General features: G+C 37.8%; 1 protein-coding gene across 3 annotated transcripts in view; it reads right to left on the reverse strand.

Moving 5' to 3' along the window:
* The window catches only part of MAP3K1 (mitogen-activated protein kinase kinase kinase 1), a 58,318-nt gene that overhangs the window by 7,866 nt on the left and 30,296 nt on the right, over window positions 1-20,156 (reverse strand). For all 3 annotated transcript variants that reach the window (XM_021534326.3, XM_021534325.3, XM_077790126.1), the window contains exons 2-15: window positions 16,327-16,477; window positions 13,249-13,455; window positions 11,232-11,432; window positions 10,371-10,487; window positions 9,678-9,826; window positions 7,248-7,369; window positions 6,449-6,530; window positions 6,145-6,322; window positions 5,433-5,723; window positions 4,871-4,992; window positions 3,813-3,904; window positions 3,412-3,601; window positions 1,834-3,100; window positions 775-927 (exon numbers count right to left, since the gene is read on the reverse strand). In XM_021534326.3, coding sequence (XP_021390001.2) covers window positions 775-927; window positions 1,834-3,100; window positions 3,412-3,601; window positions 3,813-3,904; window positions 4,871-4,992; window positions 5,433-5,723; window positions 6,145-6,322; window positions 6,449-6,530; window positions 7,248-7,369; window positions 9,678-9,826; window positions 10,371-10,487; window positions 11,232-11,432; window positions 13,249-13,455; window positions 16,327-16,470 — 3,315 coding nt within the window. In that variant the 5' untranslated portion in view covers window positions 16,471-16,477. The remainder of the gene's footprint in view (window positions 1-774; window positions 928-1,833; window positions 3,101-3,411; window positions 3,602-3,812; window positions 3,905-4,870; window positions 4,993-5,432; window positions 5,724-6,144; window positions 6,323-6,448; window positions 6,531-7,247; window positions 7,370-9,677; window positions 9,827-10,370; window positions 10,488-11,231; window positions 11,433-13,248; window positions 13,456-16,326; window positions 16,478-20,156) is intronic.

The following is a 20,156-nucleotide window of genomic DNA, read 5'->3' on the forward strand; positions in this document are numbered from 1 at the left end:
TAGGCATCACCATCATCTCTCTGGGACCACTTGGACAGTCTCACTTTTTCACAAGCAAAAGTTTCAAAGGAGGAATGGTGGCACATACTCTTTCCTTGAGTAACTTCAAAAGGTTTTATCTATTTCACAGCTATAAGTTCATTGTAGAACTCCTAAGGGTGTTGGAATTAAAATTCTCTCTATTTTGTTACTACTGATTCAGCCCTAGGGCAGCTCTAGTGCGAACAATTTACCCACACCTGAAGCCTTCAAAAATCTTTACTGAAGCATGTGCCTTTTCTCAGCCATAGATACAACTTCTGTATCTATTAATTTAAATAGTTAGAATACTTGCCTACAAATTGCCCTTAGTTAGTTAGCAAAGTCGAATCAGAGGAAACAATTATTAAACTATATTTCCTCCATTTAAAGTTATAGGAAAAATATCCTTGACAAGTGAGCAGAAATAATCTTAAAGAGGAATCTTATAAATAGGGCATTAATTTGGAACCAAGTTATCTGGGTCCCATTCTTAACTCAGCCACCGTTTTATGAACTTGACTGAAGCAAAAACGCACTATGAAGAACCATGGAAGAAAATGGGCACAGAACAAAGGACTTTTCACTCTAAGAAGAATTGAGAAAGCTTGTATATATTTAGCTACTTAATGCACATAAAGGTTTTTTAAATTATGTATTATGTCAGAACACATCACAGGGAGTAGGAGAAGCAGGAACACAAGAGGTCTGAAAGAGAAAACACAAGAAAATGAGGTATTTTCCTGAAGTATTTACCTGTTTTACAGCCATTAGTGTCCCCGTTCCCACATCTTGAGCTTGGTAACAGGAAGAGAAAGCTCCAAGACCAATTTGCTGACCTTTAAGCCATTCTGCATCTTCTCTATAATGGTGTTTTGCTTTGGTATGTCCAGGCAGGGTTTCCGGTGTCTGCAAATTAAATTCAAAATCAATTCCAAGTTTACTAACATGCTTTATCTAAACTACGGACATTCTAAAGTGTTAGAAAATATCCATGCTTATATGCCTCTTCTCTCCCTCACACTTCCTTGAACTACTTGTTATACAGGTCTCAGCTGAGATGAGAGCACCAGAGTATTCTGTAACCCACATATTCTACTACATGAAACAGAGCTAGCTCTGTGTAAATACGTGAAGGTGAAAGGCAAGATTAGAGGACACAAGTAGGAGCACAACTTTTTTTTTCTATTCCTTTTCTCACAACTAGTTAAGTTTTTACCTTGCACCTACAGTAAACAGAACCAAAATCAGGTTTTTTTCTATTTAACTTATCTCCCCAATATTATGCTTTACATGTTGTTATTGCAAAGGATCACAAATACAACACCCCTTTTTTCTATTATTATTTCTTGTGCTCTTTGTCTATTTGCAAATATATATGTATTTTTTTTTCTGACTAATAAAGTATCTCTCATCTTCCCTCAAGATAGGAAGAGAAAATATTTTCCCATTCTTTCTTTCAAAAATTAGTTTGCAAATGTACAATTGCCTTCAACGTAAATCAGCATTAGGACTCAGTACAGTTCTACTCCTGCTTAAAATTTTTTGTTTATTTCCTGTTTTCCCCAGTTTTTATGCTTTCTTTTTTGTTGCTTTAAATGTTGATATATGATATGGTTCTCTTGCAAACACCTTCCCTAGATTGTTAATAATATGGAAGGATTCTGTTAGCACCCTCAAATTTATATTTGATTTTCTATGAAAGGGTACTGAGCACCTTCATGTTTTCTATAATTTTTGAAATATAACAGCACTGCTTTATAATTTCAGTGACCCTCAGCTGAGATTAACCTAGATTTTCATACGCATACTTACATCCTGCTGAATGATTATGATATCTTCACCATTTTCAACCTGTAGCTGGGGAATTACTGGCAAAGCATCTTGGGATGCTGACATTGCCATAGCAATAGCTAAAGCTTCCTCTTCTTCAGCTTCCATCTTTTCCTTGCATTTTTGATTATGACTGACATCATCTTTGTAAGTATCATCATTTTCTGCCCGCTCAGGAGAAAGAACTGCAACTTCAGACTTGAATGTAACTGTGCCATCACTTGTTGGCATGGAGGCCTCAAGTAGGTCCTCAATACTGGAATTGAGCTCTGCATTAACATCCAGCCGGGACTTCTCATCTACTGGTGTGAACACTGTCTCTTCACTTGGTATAACTGCACTGCTATTGCCATCACACTGTGAAATATCATTCAGGTCAAGTGTCATACTGCTTTTCAAGGTCTCTCCTTGCTTGTTCACATCACTTGGGGTGGGTCGTGATGGCTTTGGCCTATGTACGTGACTGGATGGCAATGGCCTGGCTTGGGTAAAAACCGGAGAAAGTTTCTCAGATTCTTTATTTTCAGAACAGTTTCGCTGAAACTGGAGAGAAAGTTTCCGCTGTGTTTGAGGAGAAGGTGAGGGGATTTTGCAGGGAACAAATCCCTGAGGTCTGAGTTTAGAGGCATCTGTTACAGTGCCAGCTGGTACAGACGGGTTTGTTGGAGACAGAAGTGTTGGGAATAGTGACTGGGAATGACTAGATGAGGGAGAAGAGTTCACACACTGACTGTGGGGTTTTCCTTTTGTTTGAATGGCTGGTTTTGGTTGCTCAGTAGTTACTGATGAAACAGTAAGTCCCATAGCAAGGCCAGCTAGCATCTCAGAAATGTCATCTGGACTGGCACTCAGTTTTCTGTCACTTAAACCTTTCCCACTCTTCCCTGATAACTGGACAGTATTATTAGGAGTATTATTTTCTGTAGTTTCTGGAGAGTTATCTGGCACAGGTAGGTGTAAAAATTCTTCATGTTGGCATTCCCCCGAGTGCATTTCTTCCATGCCTAGCTGAATGGCTTCTGCAATTTCCATTTCATCTGCTATTGCCATCAGACGTCGACGCATCCTTGCATAATGAGTTGAGCTTGTCACACTCAACATATCTAACAGCTTTACAAAAATATGGGGCACTCTTGCTACCATTCTTGCTGCACTCAAAAATATTCTCCGTGACAGCTTGCCAACCATTGAGTGGGAATTGTCAATTGACTGCAAGGCGAAAGTTAAGAGGGAGAGAAGTTTCTTATACCTAAAAAAAGAAAAGAGGTCTTTTATAAACTGACATACTCTAGTTAACTAGTATAAAAAAAGCCATTTCAAGATAATGCATTTAGTTGTCAGTTCTGAAGTATGAAGGAGATTTATTGTTGCACTGGTGCTTCAAAAATGCTTCACAGGTCAGAAGTTCTTAAAAAGACAACTACTTACTCTGTAAAGCAAGCACACTTTGCATACATGTTATTTTGTTTACAGGAATTATAACAACTACTTCTTTTATGAATAAATCACCAAAAAATTCAACTACAAAGAGTAACATTTGCATAGAGCACAAAAAAGTACCTGTCAACTACGGTATCAGCTTGCAAGATATCTCCACAGACAATGTGGGGATAAAATTCACTGGGAAATTCCAACAGAAGTCTGTCTATTAGACAAAGTCGCCCCAGCAGTGCTTGCCAGTTGCTAGATTCTATTTCATTTCCATGAATGCAGTTTAAGACATAATCAACACCTCCAATACCAATGGATCCTATAAAAAAGTTGATAAAATGAAAATTAGGTATTATATTCAGAGTCTACACAAAAATCAGAACTGTATCATACAGAATTACTCGTTGTTTGCCCAAATTAGCCCCCTTCCAAACTGTTGACAGGAATACTGTTCTGTTTGCTGTGCTTGTACTTGTTAAATTCCAGTATTATTTGCTTGTATAATTTAACTGTACATGAAGAGTTATTACCAGATTTAAGTATTTCTCTCCCAACTGCCAGCTCCCCTGCTTGACCTTTACACATCTCCAATAGCGTTGAGACTGAAAGTTGACTTGTTCGACTGTAAGAAAGTAAAACCAAAAAAAGAACTCCTTTAACAAAAGCTTTCAAGGAAAAACATCCTATTCAATATACTTAAAAAAACCATCACCTAGGAATTATGTGTGAAATTATTTCACACCACCTTATTCCAGTGAATTTCTACCCACTCTTTGTAAGCTTACCTGTGGTTGTAACATTTCTACAAAGATGCTTCCAGAAATGTAATATCTATCACTAATGTACAAAACAAAACACCAAATTGCCTTGTTCTCTTGCAAAATGTGGCCAAATGCATAAAAAACATTCTATTTCATTTACTACTTTACCTTTAGATATTCTCTTGCTAGACTGCTGCTGGGGGATCTCTAGCTGCAGTTTCAGAAAAAAATGCTACTTAGAAACTAAACCTTGAGAGACAAAACTCAAGCTGGTGGAGTTCTGCATCTAGTTTACAGTATGAAGAAATGGTTGGCCTGTAAGAACAAACAGGGTAGCCTAGGACAGGAAGACTCAAGCCAAGGGCAGTTCACCCTAAATAGCTATCTCCTACCATTACACTGTGAACTACCAATCAGAAGTGTTATGTTACTGCTACTACTTCATGGCAAAGACGTGTTACAACTTCTGCTGAAGTAGGAAGAATACTGAGGGAGTACTTGCTAATAGCTCTAAAGAGAGTCATGAGAAATAGGCCAAAGCAATAAAAACAGAGATAGAAGGGATGGGTTCATAACTGCACATAACATCTTCCTTTACTTTGGCAGAGGGGCAGGAGAAAGCTCTTACGAAACCAAAGTATACAATTACTTGCCTTCAAAACCTACATATTTCAAGCCAGAAGACTGCCAGCAGCAGTTAGGCTAGCAAAATATATTTACAATCCACACATTTATTTTAACATCAGCTAGTTACACATGAATAGCAACAAATGAAGCTTTAAGATATTTAAATAATAATCAAAAATTAAGTTCAAGAGACATCATACCTGTTAGCATCTGCACATTTAATTAATATTGTCTCCACAACTGGCTTGAGAAGTCGCTGTAGTTTAGTCCTCTCTGCCAAAGTATGACAGGGAGTGTACACTAGCATGGCTCTTAAAGTTTTCTAAGAGAAAGGAAAAAAAAAACAATACATATGAAATCCAACTAGCTACTATTTTTATTTTTTTAAAGAGATGTAAATAAGCATAAAAAAGTTGTAAATTCAGTTCTACATATATTGTCTGCAAAATGTCAGTGAAACTTTCAAAGGATAAATAGCTTACTACATATTCACTGCTAGAACTAGTCAACTCCTCTTTGAGAGTGAAAAGACATACAAATATTGTCAATATTTAGCACTGTGGCAAGTGCCAGTGAAATCATGTCCTTTCACTTATGATGAGTATTTTCATCACCTCATTTTCAAAGTGTAGTTAAAAGTCACCAGTGGTGCTCAACAAATGCTAGGATTCCTGATTTCATGTATCTTCTCCCATTCACTCCTTCTTACAAAATGAAGTAACTGTGAAATTAGTAGAATACAACAAATAAACAACTACTTACTAAAGCAGCAACATACACTTTGTAGACAGGGTCAGCACAGACCATGGACAGCACACTGCAGCAGGATTCTACCACCACATCTCCTGAGATACTGGTCTGAGATGACCCACTAGCTGCTCCCAGAGCTCCAGCACTTGTGTTGTTTCCATTGCTGCTTCCAGAGTTTCCAGTGCTTTCACCGTTAGCCAGTAATAGAGCACCACTAACATCATGGGAAAGACGTCTGAGTGCCATCTCTCGTATATTCCAGTTTCGAGAAAACAAGCAGCCAACTAGCTCCATCCCAAATACCTGCCAAGGAAGAAAGCAACATTACAGGAGTCAAAATGAATAATGCTGCAATTTAAGTAAGCAATCAAAAAGAGGAAAGATATTTATACTTAAAAATCATCAAGGCTGACAGCAAAGATATGTCTGAAGGTACAGGGTCCTAAAAAAGATTCTGTTATAGAAATAAAATATCAAATTATATGCTACAGCTTACTTTGGCTGTGTAAAAACTCTGTCAAGTGAATTTTAACTATTAAGTATGAAATTGGTTTCCAGATACTGATATTAACAGTCCTGAAATCAAGGTCTGACTATACCAGACAAAAATAATGGCAGAAATAAAGGAAATAAAAGTTCTCATTTTTAAGTGTGTGGCCCCATGTTCAGCTGAACCCACCTCTACACTCTAAAGGCTATTAGGTCTTTCACAAAAGAGAACTACCTGAATCCATGGCTCAGCTGAATCTTTATATGTAGAAGGGATCTGCTGGACTCCGTAATGAGTAAGGTTAAAATTGCTATCTTGAGTTCTTCTCTGTGATCCAACTGCAGACTGCTGCTGAGATTGTTGTTGAACCACACGGAGAACAGAAGAATCCACAGGGCTTGGCAATTCATGACTACAGATTAAGAACAACACAGATTAAAAAATTAAACATTTGAGGTAAATAATGCAGCATATTCAGAAATATCAATTAAAGATCCAGAAACAGATAGTTTATTGTGCACCAAAACTGAATCCTTACCTATAGAAATCATGAGATCTCCATTTAGATCTACAAAGTGGACAGATGAGTGGCTCTCTGTTTCTTCTGCATTCTTCTGCCCCTGGAATACAGCAACAGGATTATGTGCACTGAAGTTTTATAGTATACAAAACCAGAAGATGGCACAACTACTTCTAAGTTTTAATGAGGAACATTAGTTTCATAATTAATACTTCTGAACTGAGTCAGTTTCAACAGCCTGAGTATTAAAATATGTGTGCTTAAACATATTTTTTCTGCATGAAGAAATGCTTCACTTCAGTACTGCAATTAGTAGTTTAATTTATTAACTGAAATTCAGCTCCTTTTGTACTTCAAATATAGGAAAATTTTATTTGATAATGCAAACAGCAAAAATGCATATATTTTAATTGATTTATTATATAAACATCATAATTCATTATACCACCCTTGCTAGCTTTATATGACTTTCATGCATTCTAATGACAACGTACAGGGAGCTGAAAGTCTGTTCCTAACCTTGTTCTAATTAGACATAGTCCTTTCACTCAGGTAAGACAGGCTTAAACGTCTACACCTGCAGGTAACTTCTCTGTCAGAGCATCAAATTACAAACACCATTTGTGAATAACTGATAAAATAAGGTGTATCAATAGTACCCAAATGATACAAAATTTTCAGAGTTACCTAGTCATCATTTACTAGCAGATTTCTGGGGTTTTTTATTGAACATAAAACATACAACTCAAAACCATGCTAAGCTATAATACTTTTGCAGATTTAGTCACCAGAACTTGACAAAACAAAGATAACATACATATTGACATGCAGTGGTGGTGTAATTTGTTTCTGCAGCCATCTTCACACACAGTGAGACTCTCTTCATCCAGCATGCCTAACAAACAAATGGGGCACATCTGTTCTTCTTCATCCTTCATACTATAAAAAGAGACATTTGTGATTGTAGAATAGGCATATCAGAATTCAGAAGAGGCTTCAACAGTGAAAAAAGATTAACTTCGAGTTTGGAACAGTCACTTCTGGACAACTATAGGCTATTAATGAATCATTCTCCTAAACCTTGGTCTGAATAAGTAAGCAACCAGATTTTAGAAGCACTGAGTACAGACAACACTTTGTTAAAGTGAAAGGGAAAGTCACAAAACACATGACATCTTTACAAACTAGGTCAGATACCAATTAAGAGATTGAAAGGCCTAGCTTTGGGCAGTTAACATTTTTTTTCCTAAGACTTCTTGAAACAAACCAAGCTTCACTTTTTAGTTTATCATTTGGGTTTAGAAAATGAAGGAATTTTTATATTTTGAAAACTATCCACGTTCTTTTTCATCACATTCCTTTCAAAGTATGAAGTCACAAGGTAGTCTTAAGCCCTTTACAAGAAAATGCAAATACTCTTTGATGAGCATAGTAAAACTCAAAAAGTAAACAGCTACTCAAGAATTTTCTGTCACTAACAGAAACTGATGGAATAGAGTCACATACACACTAGCATACATGTCATACAGAGATATTTTTAAAAATTCCTATTTTCCCTTGTTGGCTATTTCTATTTTATTTTTCTCTACTTTAATTTTTAAATGGATAACCAGAGAATTACCCAAAAAATTATTCTAAATTTAAACATGCAATAAAAAACACAGGTTTATAATCTTCTGCAATACTGTTTAAATGTGCAAAACTCTAATTACTCATTGCAAAAAATTTAAATTATAGTTGGTGTGCATCTAAAACTTTGCAGACATCCTGCATTTGTTCAATGATATATTTTTAAAATAAAATTAACTTGTACATGCATTATATTTATACACATGTATTCTTTTCTATTTCTCCACAAATGTTTGCAAAGCTATTTATTCCTTGAAAAGATCCACAAAGGTAAGCTTACAATGAAAAATATTCTCCACACGTGTGTGTACATATACAAACTTATTTTTGACAAATTGCCAGTAAGCAAAACATAACTGCAAGTCATAGGAACTATCAGAACTGAGTAAACTTCTATCTCAAATGAATCTGATACTCAAGTGTTCTTCAATACCTATAGCATACTAATTTAGACTTGGACAGAACAGTAGCTTCTCTCATTGAATCAGTATTGCACCAAGTGTACTGGCAAACAACTGAAAATCTTTCATCCTGTAAGAAGTGATAACTAATGCAGCAAAGTTCACAATCCTGTGGAAAAAAAAAATTCCTACACAAAGTATCAACATAAAAGAAACTGGCTTGCCAGGTAAGTAGTTCCAGAGTAATTATGTATTTAACAACTTTGTTTATGCAACTTATTTACAGAGACACAGTTTGGAAAAATAAGTAAAAGATGAAGTGAGATTGAGGTCACAGTCTGTATATCAGAATTATAAACCTGTCTGAATCTATTCATCTTAATATATGCTCATTATCACAAAGTAACATATCAAGGTCCTCCTTAAGTTAGATTCCACTTCACACAAAACAAAGCCTCAATTAGGGTTTGCCCTCTGATCTCTTTAAACAAAGTACAGTTTACCCACTAAATAATGCAAGCACAAATTATTTGTTTAAAAAAATATTCAGTATCTTTTCAAAATCATGGAAAAGGATATACAAAAAAACTCAAGTAAAAGCAGCAGGGAAAAAAATATGAAAGAATAACACATCACTGGAAATTCATAGACAAGGCATCAATTCATAGATAAGGCATAACTATTATGTTAGTAGCTATCTCAAAATAATTTAATCAACCATTTTTAATTAAGTAGTTTTAAAAACATATGCTTGCTTCTGTTTTTTATGTATGTGTTTATATAGAGTGCATAAGCATTTTTCATTGTATTGTCAGAGGCACAAGCTTTTCTCCAAAGCAGGACAGGAGACAAAGAAAATCATGTTTATTCTTTTGCTAACATTTGCACAAGTGCTGTATTAAAAAACGATGCACACAATAGGCTTCCGAAGCTGATGTATGCTTTAGTCTTGCACTCAAGATCTCAAAAGTTTGTTGCACAAAATTCATATAAGGTAAAAAAAATTATTTTCACAATTCTACTAAACATTTTCCAAACAGAAGTTACAAAACAAATATGCCCACTTGGCACCACAGTGACTAATGGATGCTTGACTTGACTGCTTGCAAATGCAGAGACTTAACGTGGCTTGAAATGAAAGCAGCTTTGAACAAAAAGAATGTAGGTGATTCTGAAACTACAGAATAAAGCTTGTAATTCCTTTTAAAAATACTAACCTGTTTTCTGAACTAGATGTAGAAGTACTAGATGATGACAATGTATGAGAATTTGACATGCGTGAGACAAACTTCTGGATGGTGTTACGAGATGGAGCTTTGATCCTCGAGCTACGCCTACTGTGATATTTCTGGAACAAACTCTCAACCTAACATCAGAAAAAGATAGCAACAGTCTTATTTATGCTATGAATATTTTGTAATCAGAAGTCATATTACTGAAGTGTAAACTACCGCTAACAGGAAAAATCTATTCACCTTCACAATAATGCATTAGCAGTTGCAGCAACAATTTCAGAAGTCTTACTACTAAAAAGATCACAAGAAACATTTTACACCAAAAACTTATCTGCTTATTGAAAATAAATACCAGCTTCAAGTATATACATAATTACTTAAAAATACCCACATTTTTTCTTCCTTTTAGCAAATCAGTGAGACAGAGCTATAAATTTTAATAGAAAATCCCTTCATCAAACTACAGCTCTCTGTTATTTATGCAGTTATGTCTTATATTCACAGGTATTTTTTTTTCCACTTACAGAACTCCTGATACTGAATTAAAGATATAATTATAAACATATATTCTTGTTGCTTTTAAATCCAACAGTTTTCAGCAGGTTTAAGATAGTGACCTAAAGACATTATGGAGTGTATTCTAGACTATCATTACATCAATTAGAAGTTGATTACCTCAAAGTTCTTCAGTGTCTTCCTCCAGAGCATTGGGTCAGAGGGTTCAAGCTGAAAGACCCTCAGCATAACAAACAGCAGATGAATACAAAACGTCCCACGGCCACAGCTACAAGTCTGTAAAGAAAAGTATATCCTAAGGTTTTAGTGACCTGGAATTTTTTCCACATTTAAGTGTATCATAGAATATACCCAACCCTCAACAAAAATAAGTATTTCATAGAAAGGCATAAATGTTCTGTAGCATTGCCTTACAAAAAAAGAGAATTCCTAACATATTACTCAGAAATGCATACATGAATGCATAAAATTACAACACCAGTTTTCAATTTCTTTCCCCCCCCCCCCCCCCCCGCTTTTTTTTAATCAACTGAAGCTATTTTTATGCTTCATATGGGAAGTATGCTGTCACAACATGACATCAATCAAACTTAAATGAGAAACTTCTGTTCACCCAACCTGGATGTGTCCCAATACTACATTGCATTAGTACCAAGAAAGCCTATGAAAAGGATCTCATTATGGGTATGAATGAAATTATCACACTATGTGTTTGTCATTTATACACATTCCATGAATAGAGGAATTAAGTGACCAAATTTTAGCCAAGAATATGTAAGACATACAATTCAGAGCCACTTCTAGGAATGAGTCTTTTTTTCTTTTAAAAAAGAGAAACTGTAGATAAATGTAATTTCCAAATTGCAAACTGATTTTGGTATTACATGAGTACAGATTAGAACTTTTAAACATTACTTTATAGAACAGTGATCACCAATTGAACTAATCTGGCTTTGAACAGTTTTGCGAGATTAACTATGAATTGATAAAAGCTACAGACCAGACAAAAATGTTCCCTACCTGAGGCCCAATAAACACTCTGTATTTATTATCAGGGCTGTCGCCTCCAATTAGGAACGAGTTGGGTCCTATCTGCTGCAGCAAGTACAGCCTGGCTCGCATCACTTTGTTGACACGGCGATTTGTCTCCTCAGGGCTGTACGGAGAGAAGCCATCTGGAGATGGGGCTCGTCGAGGTGGTGTTATCCGTCCGCTCTGAAACTACAGAAGGGCCTCCATCATGAGCATTCAAAGGACAGAAAAATGTTTAAATAGGTTCAGCTTATTTATTTATTTATAATAAGATTTATATTATTATTCTAAATAAATATATAAACCATATTATAAATATGGTTTATATATTTATTTAGAATAAGAGTCCCCAAAACCTGGAACTGCTATAATCTCTTTGACTATATGATTTAAAAGGATTACTTTTCTCCCATGCCCAGTAGTCAAGGGCAGAAGAAAACTGAAATTCTGCAGCTGAAATTTGTCTGAAACTGGGACACAAAAGGAGTCTTTCAAATTGCTTCTTATTTTCATGTTGTCATTGGTTGCCTTACCATATTAGTACTGAATTATCAAGTATAATTCAATCAGAAGATAATCAGGGACTTATTACTGGATAAAGGAGATTATTCTATATAGCTGTAACACTAATATATTTCATGAATGAAAAAATGCTATGACTATAGTTTTAAAAAGGGAATATAAGTTCAACAAAGATCAAAAGTTTAAGAAAATTCCAAAGAAAAGAAAAAAATGTACAGTTTTTTCCCCTTTCCACCATGTAAGCAACTTTAGATGAAGATGCTTTGGGTTTTTTTTAATATTGTTTCCCCATAACCAGAATCAAAGGCCCAAACATTTTAGTAAGATTGTTTTCATTTAAATTCTTCTCATTTCTAAGATTATGAGATGCGCTAATGGTTCCATTCTGTTTCAGATCTTCTGCTTTTAGTTGTATGCACTAATTCCATGTTAGGATGAAAATAATAATGAATTCACAGTCCATCATATAAGTAAAATATAAACTGGACTTTTAAGGTTTTTAATGTGAAAAGTTAATATAAAACAAAAACCCCAACCAAATTTAAATATGGTTGTTTTCCTTTTTTTAACCTTTCAATTTCTCTTGTCATGAGGAAAGGACCAGTGCTGCTGAGCTGTAACTTCTGATACTTGTCTCTAGTTCAGAAGAATGGCAGTACATATTTTCAGTGATACTGCAGAAATTTGTTTAGAACAATGGGAAAATAAAACCAATTAGGTCTTATTTATCTTCTAATTGCACTGTGAATTGCACAGTGAATTTAACTGTTGATGAGCATTTTTACAAGCCAGAATGTTAGATATTATTGCTCAAAATATACTCCTTATCTTCTTTAGTTTGCCAGTTACTCTTGCTCAAAACATTATATTCTAGATGCTCTCTAGAATGTAGTGGTAATAACTTTAGACTTCTAACAATGGATGCCTCCCCTAATCTGTACCTAAAGGTAAGTTCTGAAATAGAGCATAAGACTTTTCTACAAGAATTTTCTTTCATCCACAGTCCTATCCTTAATGGAATATACCTGCCCAGAGAACTGAGAGGCAGGAGAAACTGACTACAGTTATTAAAAAAACTTTTAAAAAGAGAAGAAAAAAACCCCACCAACCAACCAAATAAATCCAAACCAAACAAACAAAAAAACCAAACCAAAAAAAAAAAACAAACCAAAAAATAAAAACAACAAAAAAATCTACCAGCACTTCTTCCTGCTAATCAAGCTAAGAGAACATACATGTATTCATGACTGAGTACCTATTTTTCTTCATTTATTTCCGAGCAATAACAAATGAAAGCAGGACTGAAGGAAAAAGAAAACACATGAGGAATACCACATGAGATGTGTATGTCACCTAAATGATATCCTGCAACAACCTCTTTATATCAGCATCTTGCTTTAAAGAGGGAGGACCAACTTGCCCTATAAGCAAAAGACTGAAGAATACAGCCAAATTGAAAATTACATCACAGCTTGCAACTTACAGGCACTGGAGACACCCTTTTTCTTCTAACACCTGGTGATTCAGATTTAACTGTCCTAGTAGATGATGAAGAGGAGCTGCTAGGAGAAGGACTTCGTCTTCCTTTTTGCGTAGGTGAAGAAGCAGTGTTATGTCCTTCAGCTTGAGGATCTAGACAGGTTTTATTCATTTCTGATCCATCTACTTTTCCAAGGATAGGTTTCACCACCTTGCAGGAATTAAATCACATGTTAAAATTATTAATTAGTAATTTCACATTAAAGCAAAGCAAATTAATCAATAATTCTTTTGTTGTAATTCAGCCATTATGCAGATATCTAAATACTTCTTAGGCCATATTACTAACATTTGAGAGGGATTAGCTTACTGATCTATATGCAATACAAAAGCAAGAACCTTTCTTCCGGTCTGTGCAGCTTACATTAGTTGTGGCAGCTATTGATTCTCAAAGTACTCCTGTAAATACCACTCATGATACCTCAAAAAATACTGTTTCCCCATCTGGACAGTAGAAGCCACAAGAATTTTCTTCTCTACAGGTACTGTGCTTATTAAGAGCTATAGTACTGGATCCATGCATTCCACATGGTACCAGCTGAAAAATACTAGGGCTACTCTTCCTTTAACACAACAATTTTCCAAAATAAAGACTTCAAACATGGAGGTAATCCAGGAAAATTAGGTGTGCCATTCTTTGTAAATACCACACCCAGGTTTTCTGTCTGCCATATGAGCAAAATAGCTACACCACATCTGGAATCTGAGCTAACCACTATGCATGGTGCTGCACAATGTAGATAGAGGGAGTGCTCAAGCAAAGGAAGTACATACACAATAGTACTTTGTTGCATCAACACTATATTTTGACTTTAAGAATTGGAATATTTCAAGACAACTTTCATCTTTCTGCCAGTCAGACCTACATAACACATAGAAGAATAACACCCCTGAGAATCGAATTAAAAATAGTCACATTGGGAAGATTTCGTTTTAGTTCTTAATTTCTCAAAGTCTCAGAGACTTGACTCAATACTGGAACGAAGTTCCAAACAACAACTCAGACAAACAGAGCAGGTCTCTCCTAGAAAGTTCCAGAGGTCTCTTTAAGACAAAAACTGAAAGGAGCTTTCCCTCCTCAGGGTAATAAAAGATATCTAGACTCAGTGTCCAGTTACAAAAGTGAACAGGATAAAAAAAGAGCAGTCAGTGAAAACCCTCTTCCCCCTCCTACCAATTAATTCAGTAATATCAAAGCAGTAATGCCTCTCCTTGCCTGGAAGATCAAAACGCAAATCATGTACCTATGGACAAACTACTTGTGCTTGAAAACATCAAAATGCCAAATAATAGTAACTGAGAATCTGGAGTACTAAATGTTGTATTGACACACCCACAAACCTCAAGGGAAGTTGGCTGCGCAAGGAAATAATTTCAAGCTACTCAGGAACTGAAAAGCATTTACATTTTTAAAGTTAAAACTGTGCTATTTAACCCTTTGAGGCAATGGGGTTTGGTGCACTTTTAAGTATTTTCAACATTATTTCTCACAACAGAACCAACAGAACCTTCTTATTTCTGTTCCAGAAAAGCTGTTCCCAAACACCGGCCTACAGCATCAGATGACCTTAACTTTACAACAGTGGTACATGGGAGTCACATCAACAATTGCAACTATGTTCATAGGTAAGAAATGGCTTGTAATTAACCAGCATTACACCTAATAGAATTGGAATAATCTTACAATATTTCAGGTTTGATCTACCTGCGTTTCTTTGATCTACCTGCTTTTTACAGCAGTTCCAAGGCACCTATGCGAAGGCAGTGCCCAAAGGGCTAATGGAACCTGCCGTGCAGACCTGATGGAGCTGAGCCGGCTGAGCGCCGCCGGGCTCGGGTTTGCCCGGCGGGCAGCGGTGCCGTGCCACTGGGGACAGAGCCGTGCCGCTGGGGGGCAGAGCCGTGCCGCTGGGGGGCAGAGCCGTGCCGCTGGGGGCAGCGCCGTGCCGCTGGGGGCAGCAGTGCCGCTGGGGGGCAGAGCCGTGCCGCTGGGGACAGAGCCGTGCCGCTGGGGGACAGAGCCGTGCCGCTGGGGGACAGCGGTGCTGTGCCGCTGGGGGACAGAGCCGTGCCGCTGGGGACAGAGCCGTGCCGCTGGGGGCAGAGCTGTGCCGCTGGGGGCAGAGCCGTGCCGCTGGGGGGCAGAGCCGTGCCGCTGGGGACAGCAGAGCCGTGCCGCTGGGGGGCAGAGCCGTGCCGCTGGGGACAGCAGAGCCGTGCCGCTGGGGACAGCAGAGCCGTGCCGCTGGGGACAGAGCCGTGCCGCTGGGGGGCAGCAGTGCCGCTGGGGGGCAGAGCCGTGCCGCTGGGGGGCAGAGCCGTGCCGCTGGGGGCAGCAGAGCCGTGCCGCTGGGGGACAGAGCCGTGCCGCTGGGGACAGCAGAGCCGTGCCGCTGGGGGGCAGAGCCGTGCCGCTGGGGGGCAGAGCCGTGCCGCTGGGGGGCAGCAGTGCCGCTGGGGGGCAGAGCCGTGCCGCTGGGGACAGAGCCGTGCCGCTGGGGGACAGAGCCGTGCCGCTGGGGGACAGCGGTGCTGTGCCGCTGGGGGACAGAGCCGTGCCGCTGGGGGCAGCGGTGCTGTGCCGCTGGGGACAGAGCCGTGCCGCTGGGGGCAGCGGTGCTGTGCCGCTGGGGACAGAGCCGTGCCGCTGGGGGCAGCGGTGCCGTGCCGCTGGGGGGCAGAGCCGTGCCGCTGGGGGCAGAGCCGTGCCGCTGGGGGGCAGAGCCGTGCCGCTGGGGACAGAGCCGTGCCGCTGGGGGACAGAGCCGTGCCGCTGGGGGCAGCGGTGCCGTGCCGCTGGGGGCAGCGGCGCCGCGGCGCTCACGGCGCCGAGCAGCAGCACGGCCGCGGGACGGAACAGCTGGCCACGCTGTCCTGGGAACACCGCGCGCCGACACACGGGAGCGGTGCAGTAACACCTGAGAAACTGGTACGGAAAAGAGCTTTCTAATAGAAAGAGATTTAACTGATTTTTATTTGTAGTAGCTGTCACAGGTACTGTCTTTCCATCAGTGCCACTTACCACAGGGCCTCTTCTGCTTCTTCTTTCCAGCCATTCATGCTTCCAGGCTGGCATACATGTTGCCTTGAGTTTCTCCCTGATCATGCGCTCTTCTGGGCGGTCATCCATCTTCTGCAACCCCCTAAGGGTTTCTTTATTCTCCATGTCACGACTACAGCAAAGAAAAAAAAAAATCATAAACACAATTAATTTCAGTTGAAATATACTGCACACAGCATTCTTAAACTTTGCGCTACCCTATTCTGCCTCTCTTTACAATGCAGCTGCTAAAATATTATTTCCACCACACTGCAAGAAGCCTTTTAAGAGTTACAGCTAATCTCTCATTCTGTAAATTGAAGCAGAATACCTGTTTAGAGAGATATTTCTTTAAAATGTGTGCATCTCTTGTAGCACTGAACACCCAGTAAAAATGAAGATCTTGGCAAATACAAAACCAATACAAAAATTACCTTATATGTAATGTCATGCCATTCATCAAAGGTTGCACAAATGTTGCAATGGTTCATGCATTCCTTTCTCAATTTAAAAATAATTTACAAATTAATATAAAGATGAAAATTCCCATAATCATAGGATGCACAAGCATGAAACTCTGTATCTAGTGCCTCTTCATATAGTAACTCTACTCAAAAACAGACAACTCATAATCTAATACACAGTAAGTATCAGAGAATAATAAAATTGCCTGGGTTGGAAGAACACTTAAAGATTATCTAGTTCCAAGCGTCTCACTGTGGGCAGGGACACCTCCCACTAGACCAGGCTGCCCCATCCAACCTGGCCTAAACTGCATTTAAAACAGACACAGAAGTCACGAAATTAAGGCTAGTGGCCTTGTGAGTTATTTCCAAGTGACTAATTACTCAAGAGCTCTTAATATCAGCTATAGTAACAGTAAAATTCACAGCAAGTTCATATCTGTAAAATGAAAATTTAATCCATTTGGGCTTGTACTTTTTCACCTACAGTAAAGCAGTTCCTTGTGATCGCTGGCAACAACAAAAAGGCAAGAACTGCTGTCAGACACTGAAAAACAAATATGAACAGTCTGGAAGATTTCCTGATTCTGTTGAACTATCTGCTAAATCACCAAGAAAACCACATCCTTAAGCAGCAGCACATGATCCCCACCCATCTTGAAGCCATTGCTCTTTCAAAATAAGCAAGCTTAATTAAACCAACTGTCAGAATTTTATTTTTGGAATAAAATCACAACTTAAAAGAGGGAGAGTACATAATAATTTAGCTACAAACACTGCTTTCTTCCATGCAATCTCAGCTTCTAAAACATTTAACCACACATTCACAACTGCATTTACGTATTGTATGATGACGTAGAAATATATTCCCTGCAATATTCATTGCAATAAAATGTTGTTAATATTACAATTACTATCTTCAGCAGCATTGTATTACTGAGGTCATTTATCACAAATAAATGTGCTTTAAAAAAAATGAGAAGTTTTTGCAGGTCAAAAGGAGAGTACTGTTATTTTTTCTCCTCTCATTGTAGAGACAAAGGAAACAAAGGTTTCTGAGGCAGGAAATATTACTTCCTGTTCAGTGCTGAAACGTAATAAGCAGATGGACACTGTAAAGAAGATACATTTTCTTGCAAGCCAACTTCTAAATCTACTGCTAATAACTGATTTTAGATATGCAGAACTGTGTGATTCTAGTGATTAAGGACTTAAAAATGTTTATTAGTAGAAACACAATCCACCTGAGAATTAATATTGTTTTAGAGGTTAAGCATTCATGCTTGCCTAATTTTAAAAGTAATGGAAGTGAATTCCATAACTTTGACTTCCAGATACAGAGACAAAATGAGTGATAATTAATGAAAACCAAAGACATTCAAGCAGTAGGTAGAATCCAAATGAAAAAATGTGCCTGAAAATTACAAATGTGGAATAAATCATTGTGTAAAAAGAGTAAACTTTAATTTTTTTTCTCCAGTCAAAAAAAAAAATCTGTTCAAGGACAAAAAATATATGATAAGAACACAGCTCTTAAGTAATACAGGTGCAAATTAAAACATTGTTTTTTATATTAGTTATTTCATGGCAAGAACCATCTCAGTTGCATGAATAGTTCATATACTAGAGAGAGAACACCACACCAGCAGTGTAAGAATGACACAGTATTTCATTTGTTCATATAACCATGATTAACTTCCCAACTGATACAAAAAAAGTCTTTTAGAGGCCCTTGGACTTGAATTCATGAACAATGTAATACAACAGTAGAGGCTTTACAATCTCTGCTTGTTCTCTAAAAAGCAGAAGCAGCTATCTTCCTCTCATGTGACAGCTAAACCGATCTACTCTTTTCTGCACAAAGAACTCTTGTGCTTTCTCTACATGCAGGTGGGAAAGACCAACTGTGTCTGAAAGCTTTTGCTTAGTAAATCAGTTCTCATGCAGAATTTAAGTTGTATGTGTATCCATATATATTTCTTTTTACTTACAGAGCACAACTTCTTAAGTGGTAGAAACAACTTCATATTTTATATTTTAACTCAAGCCTTGGCTAATCATTAGAGTATTCGTACCTGCTGTATCTGTGAAAAAAATATTTTTCCTGTGACTGCACCAAACTCCTACATACTGCAAGATACCCTCACCATGTGATCCTGAACCTGCATGGTTCAGGGTTTGGTTTTTTGTTTATTACATCTTAAGCAAACTCCTTCATCTATTCCAGACAAGCTGATGTTTTTCTACAAAGCAATGTCTAGATTGCCAGTATCTAGATCACTGCACCTCAGCACAAAGTAAAATCAAGAAATCCAGAGCACATTCCACCTCCACTTCATCCTGCAATGTACCAAGTATTTTGATCTTCGCAGAGCAGCATCTATTTCTGATAGCCACACACTTAAGTGACTCTCAGCTAGTGTTTTATTTGAATAAGAGTGCAAAGCTAATGAGCAAGCTAAAAACAAACCCCAGAGAACATGCTTGAACCAGTAAAACCTTACATTTCTCAACAACCCACCCCTTTCCTTCATTAGGAAGCAAGGATTTTGCTCTTAAATATTTCAGCTTCTCATGAGTCAAATAAGAAAAGATAACATACACTTTTTTTCTGATAAATTTTAACTTAGGTTTGCCTCCCTCCTCCTTAGGGCCACTCCAGTATCTTTGGAATTATTTCTATTGGTATTTTCAAGCCAACAGACACCAGCTGCTGTATTAATAGTCACAAAGTTCCAAAGAAATGGGTCTAAACTGAGTTCTAGAGTACTGAGCAAGATCAACAGTTTAATGGAGTTTAATGCATAACATCACTGATCTACACTTTAATAATTCCATTACTAACTTTGAATTATTTGTTTCATGACCTACAAAACTCAATACGGTAAGATTAAGATTACATTGCATGGAAACAATCACTGCAACATCTTATGCACCAGAGAAAGCAAAATGTCCTTCATTTATGTATCTTAATTTTGATGACCTGCAAACAGCAATTGAGTAGCTAGATGATTAATAACTTTTTTCCTATGGATCAAGGACTCAGTATTTTATACTGAGGTATGCATTACACATGCTATTTTAGTCAACTGTGATGAAGTACATAAGCAAATTTTACTTCTAAGAGCTTAGTGAATTCTGTACTAATTCTCTGCAAGTGTTTTTCTTACAAAACTATATGTCATATGAGAGCTCAATTGTAGCTCCAGTTCATTTACCAATTGTACATCGTGTTGTACTCCTCAACAATTAGATGTCTTGGCTTCTCTGCTATTTTATATGGGTAAAAAAAGCTTTATCCAGTAGCCGGACTGGACCACATTTAATTACCAGCAGGAAGACAGGAAA

The sequence above is a fragment of the Lonchura striata genome, chromosome Z (assembly GCF_046129695.1).
Source record: "Lonchura striata isolate bLonStr1 chromosome Z, bLonStr1.mat, whole genome shotgun sequence".
Taxonomy (NCBI): domain Eukaryota; kingdom Metazoa; phylum Chordata; class Aves; order Passeriformes; family Estrildidae; genus Lonchura; species Lonchura striata.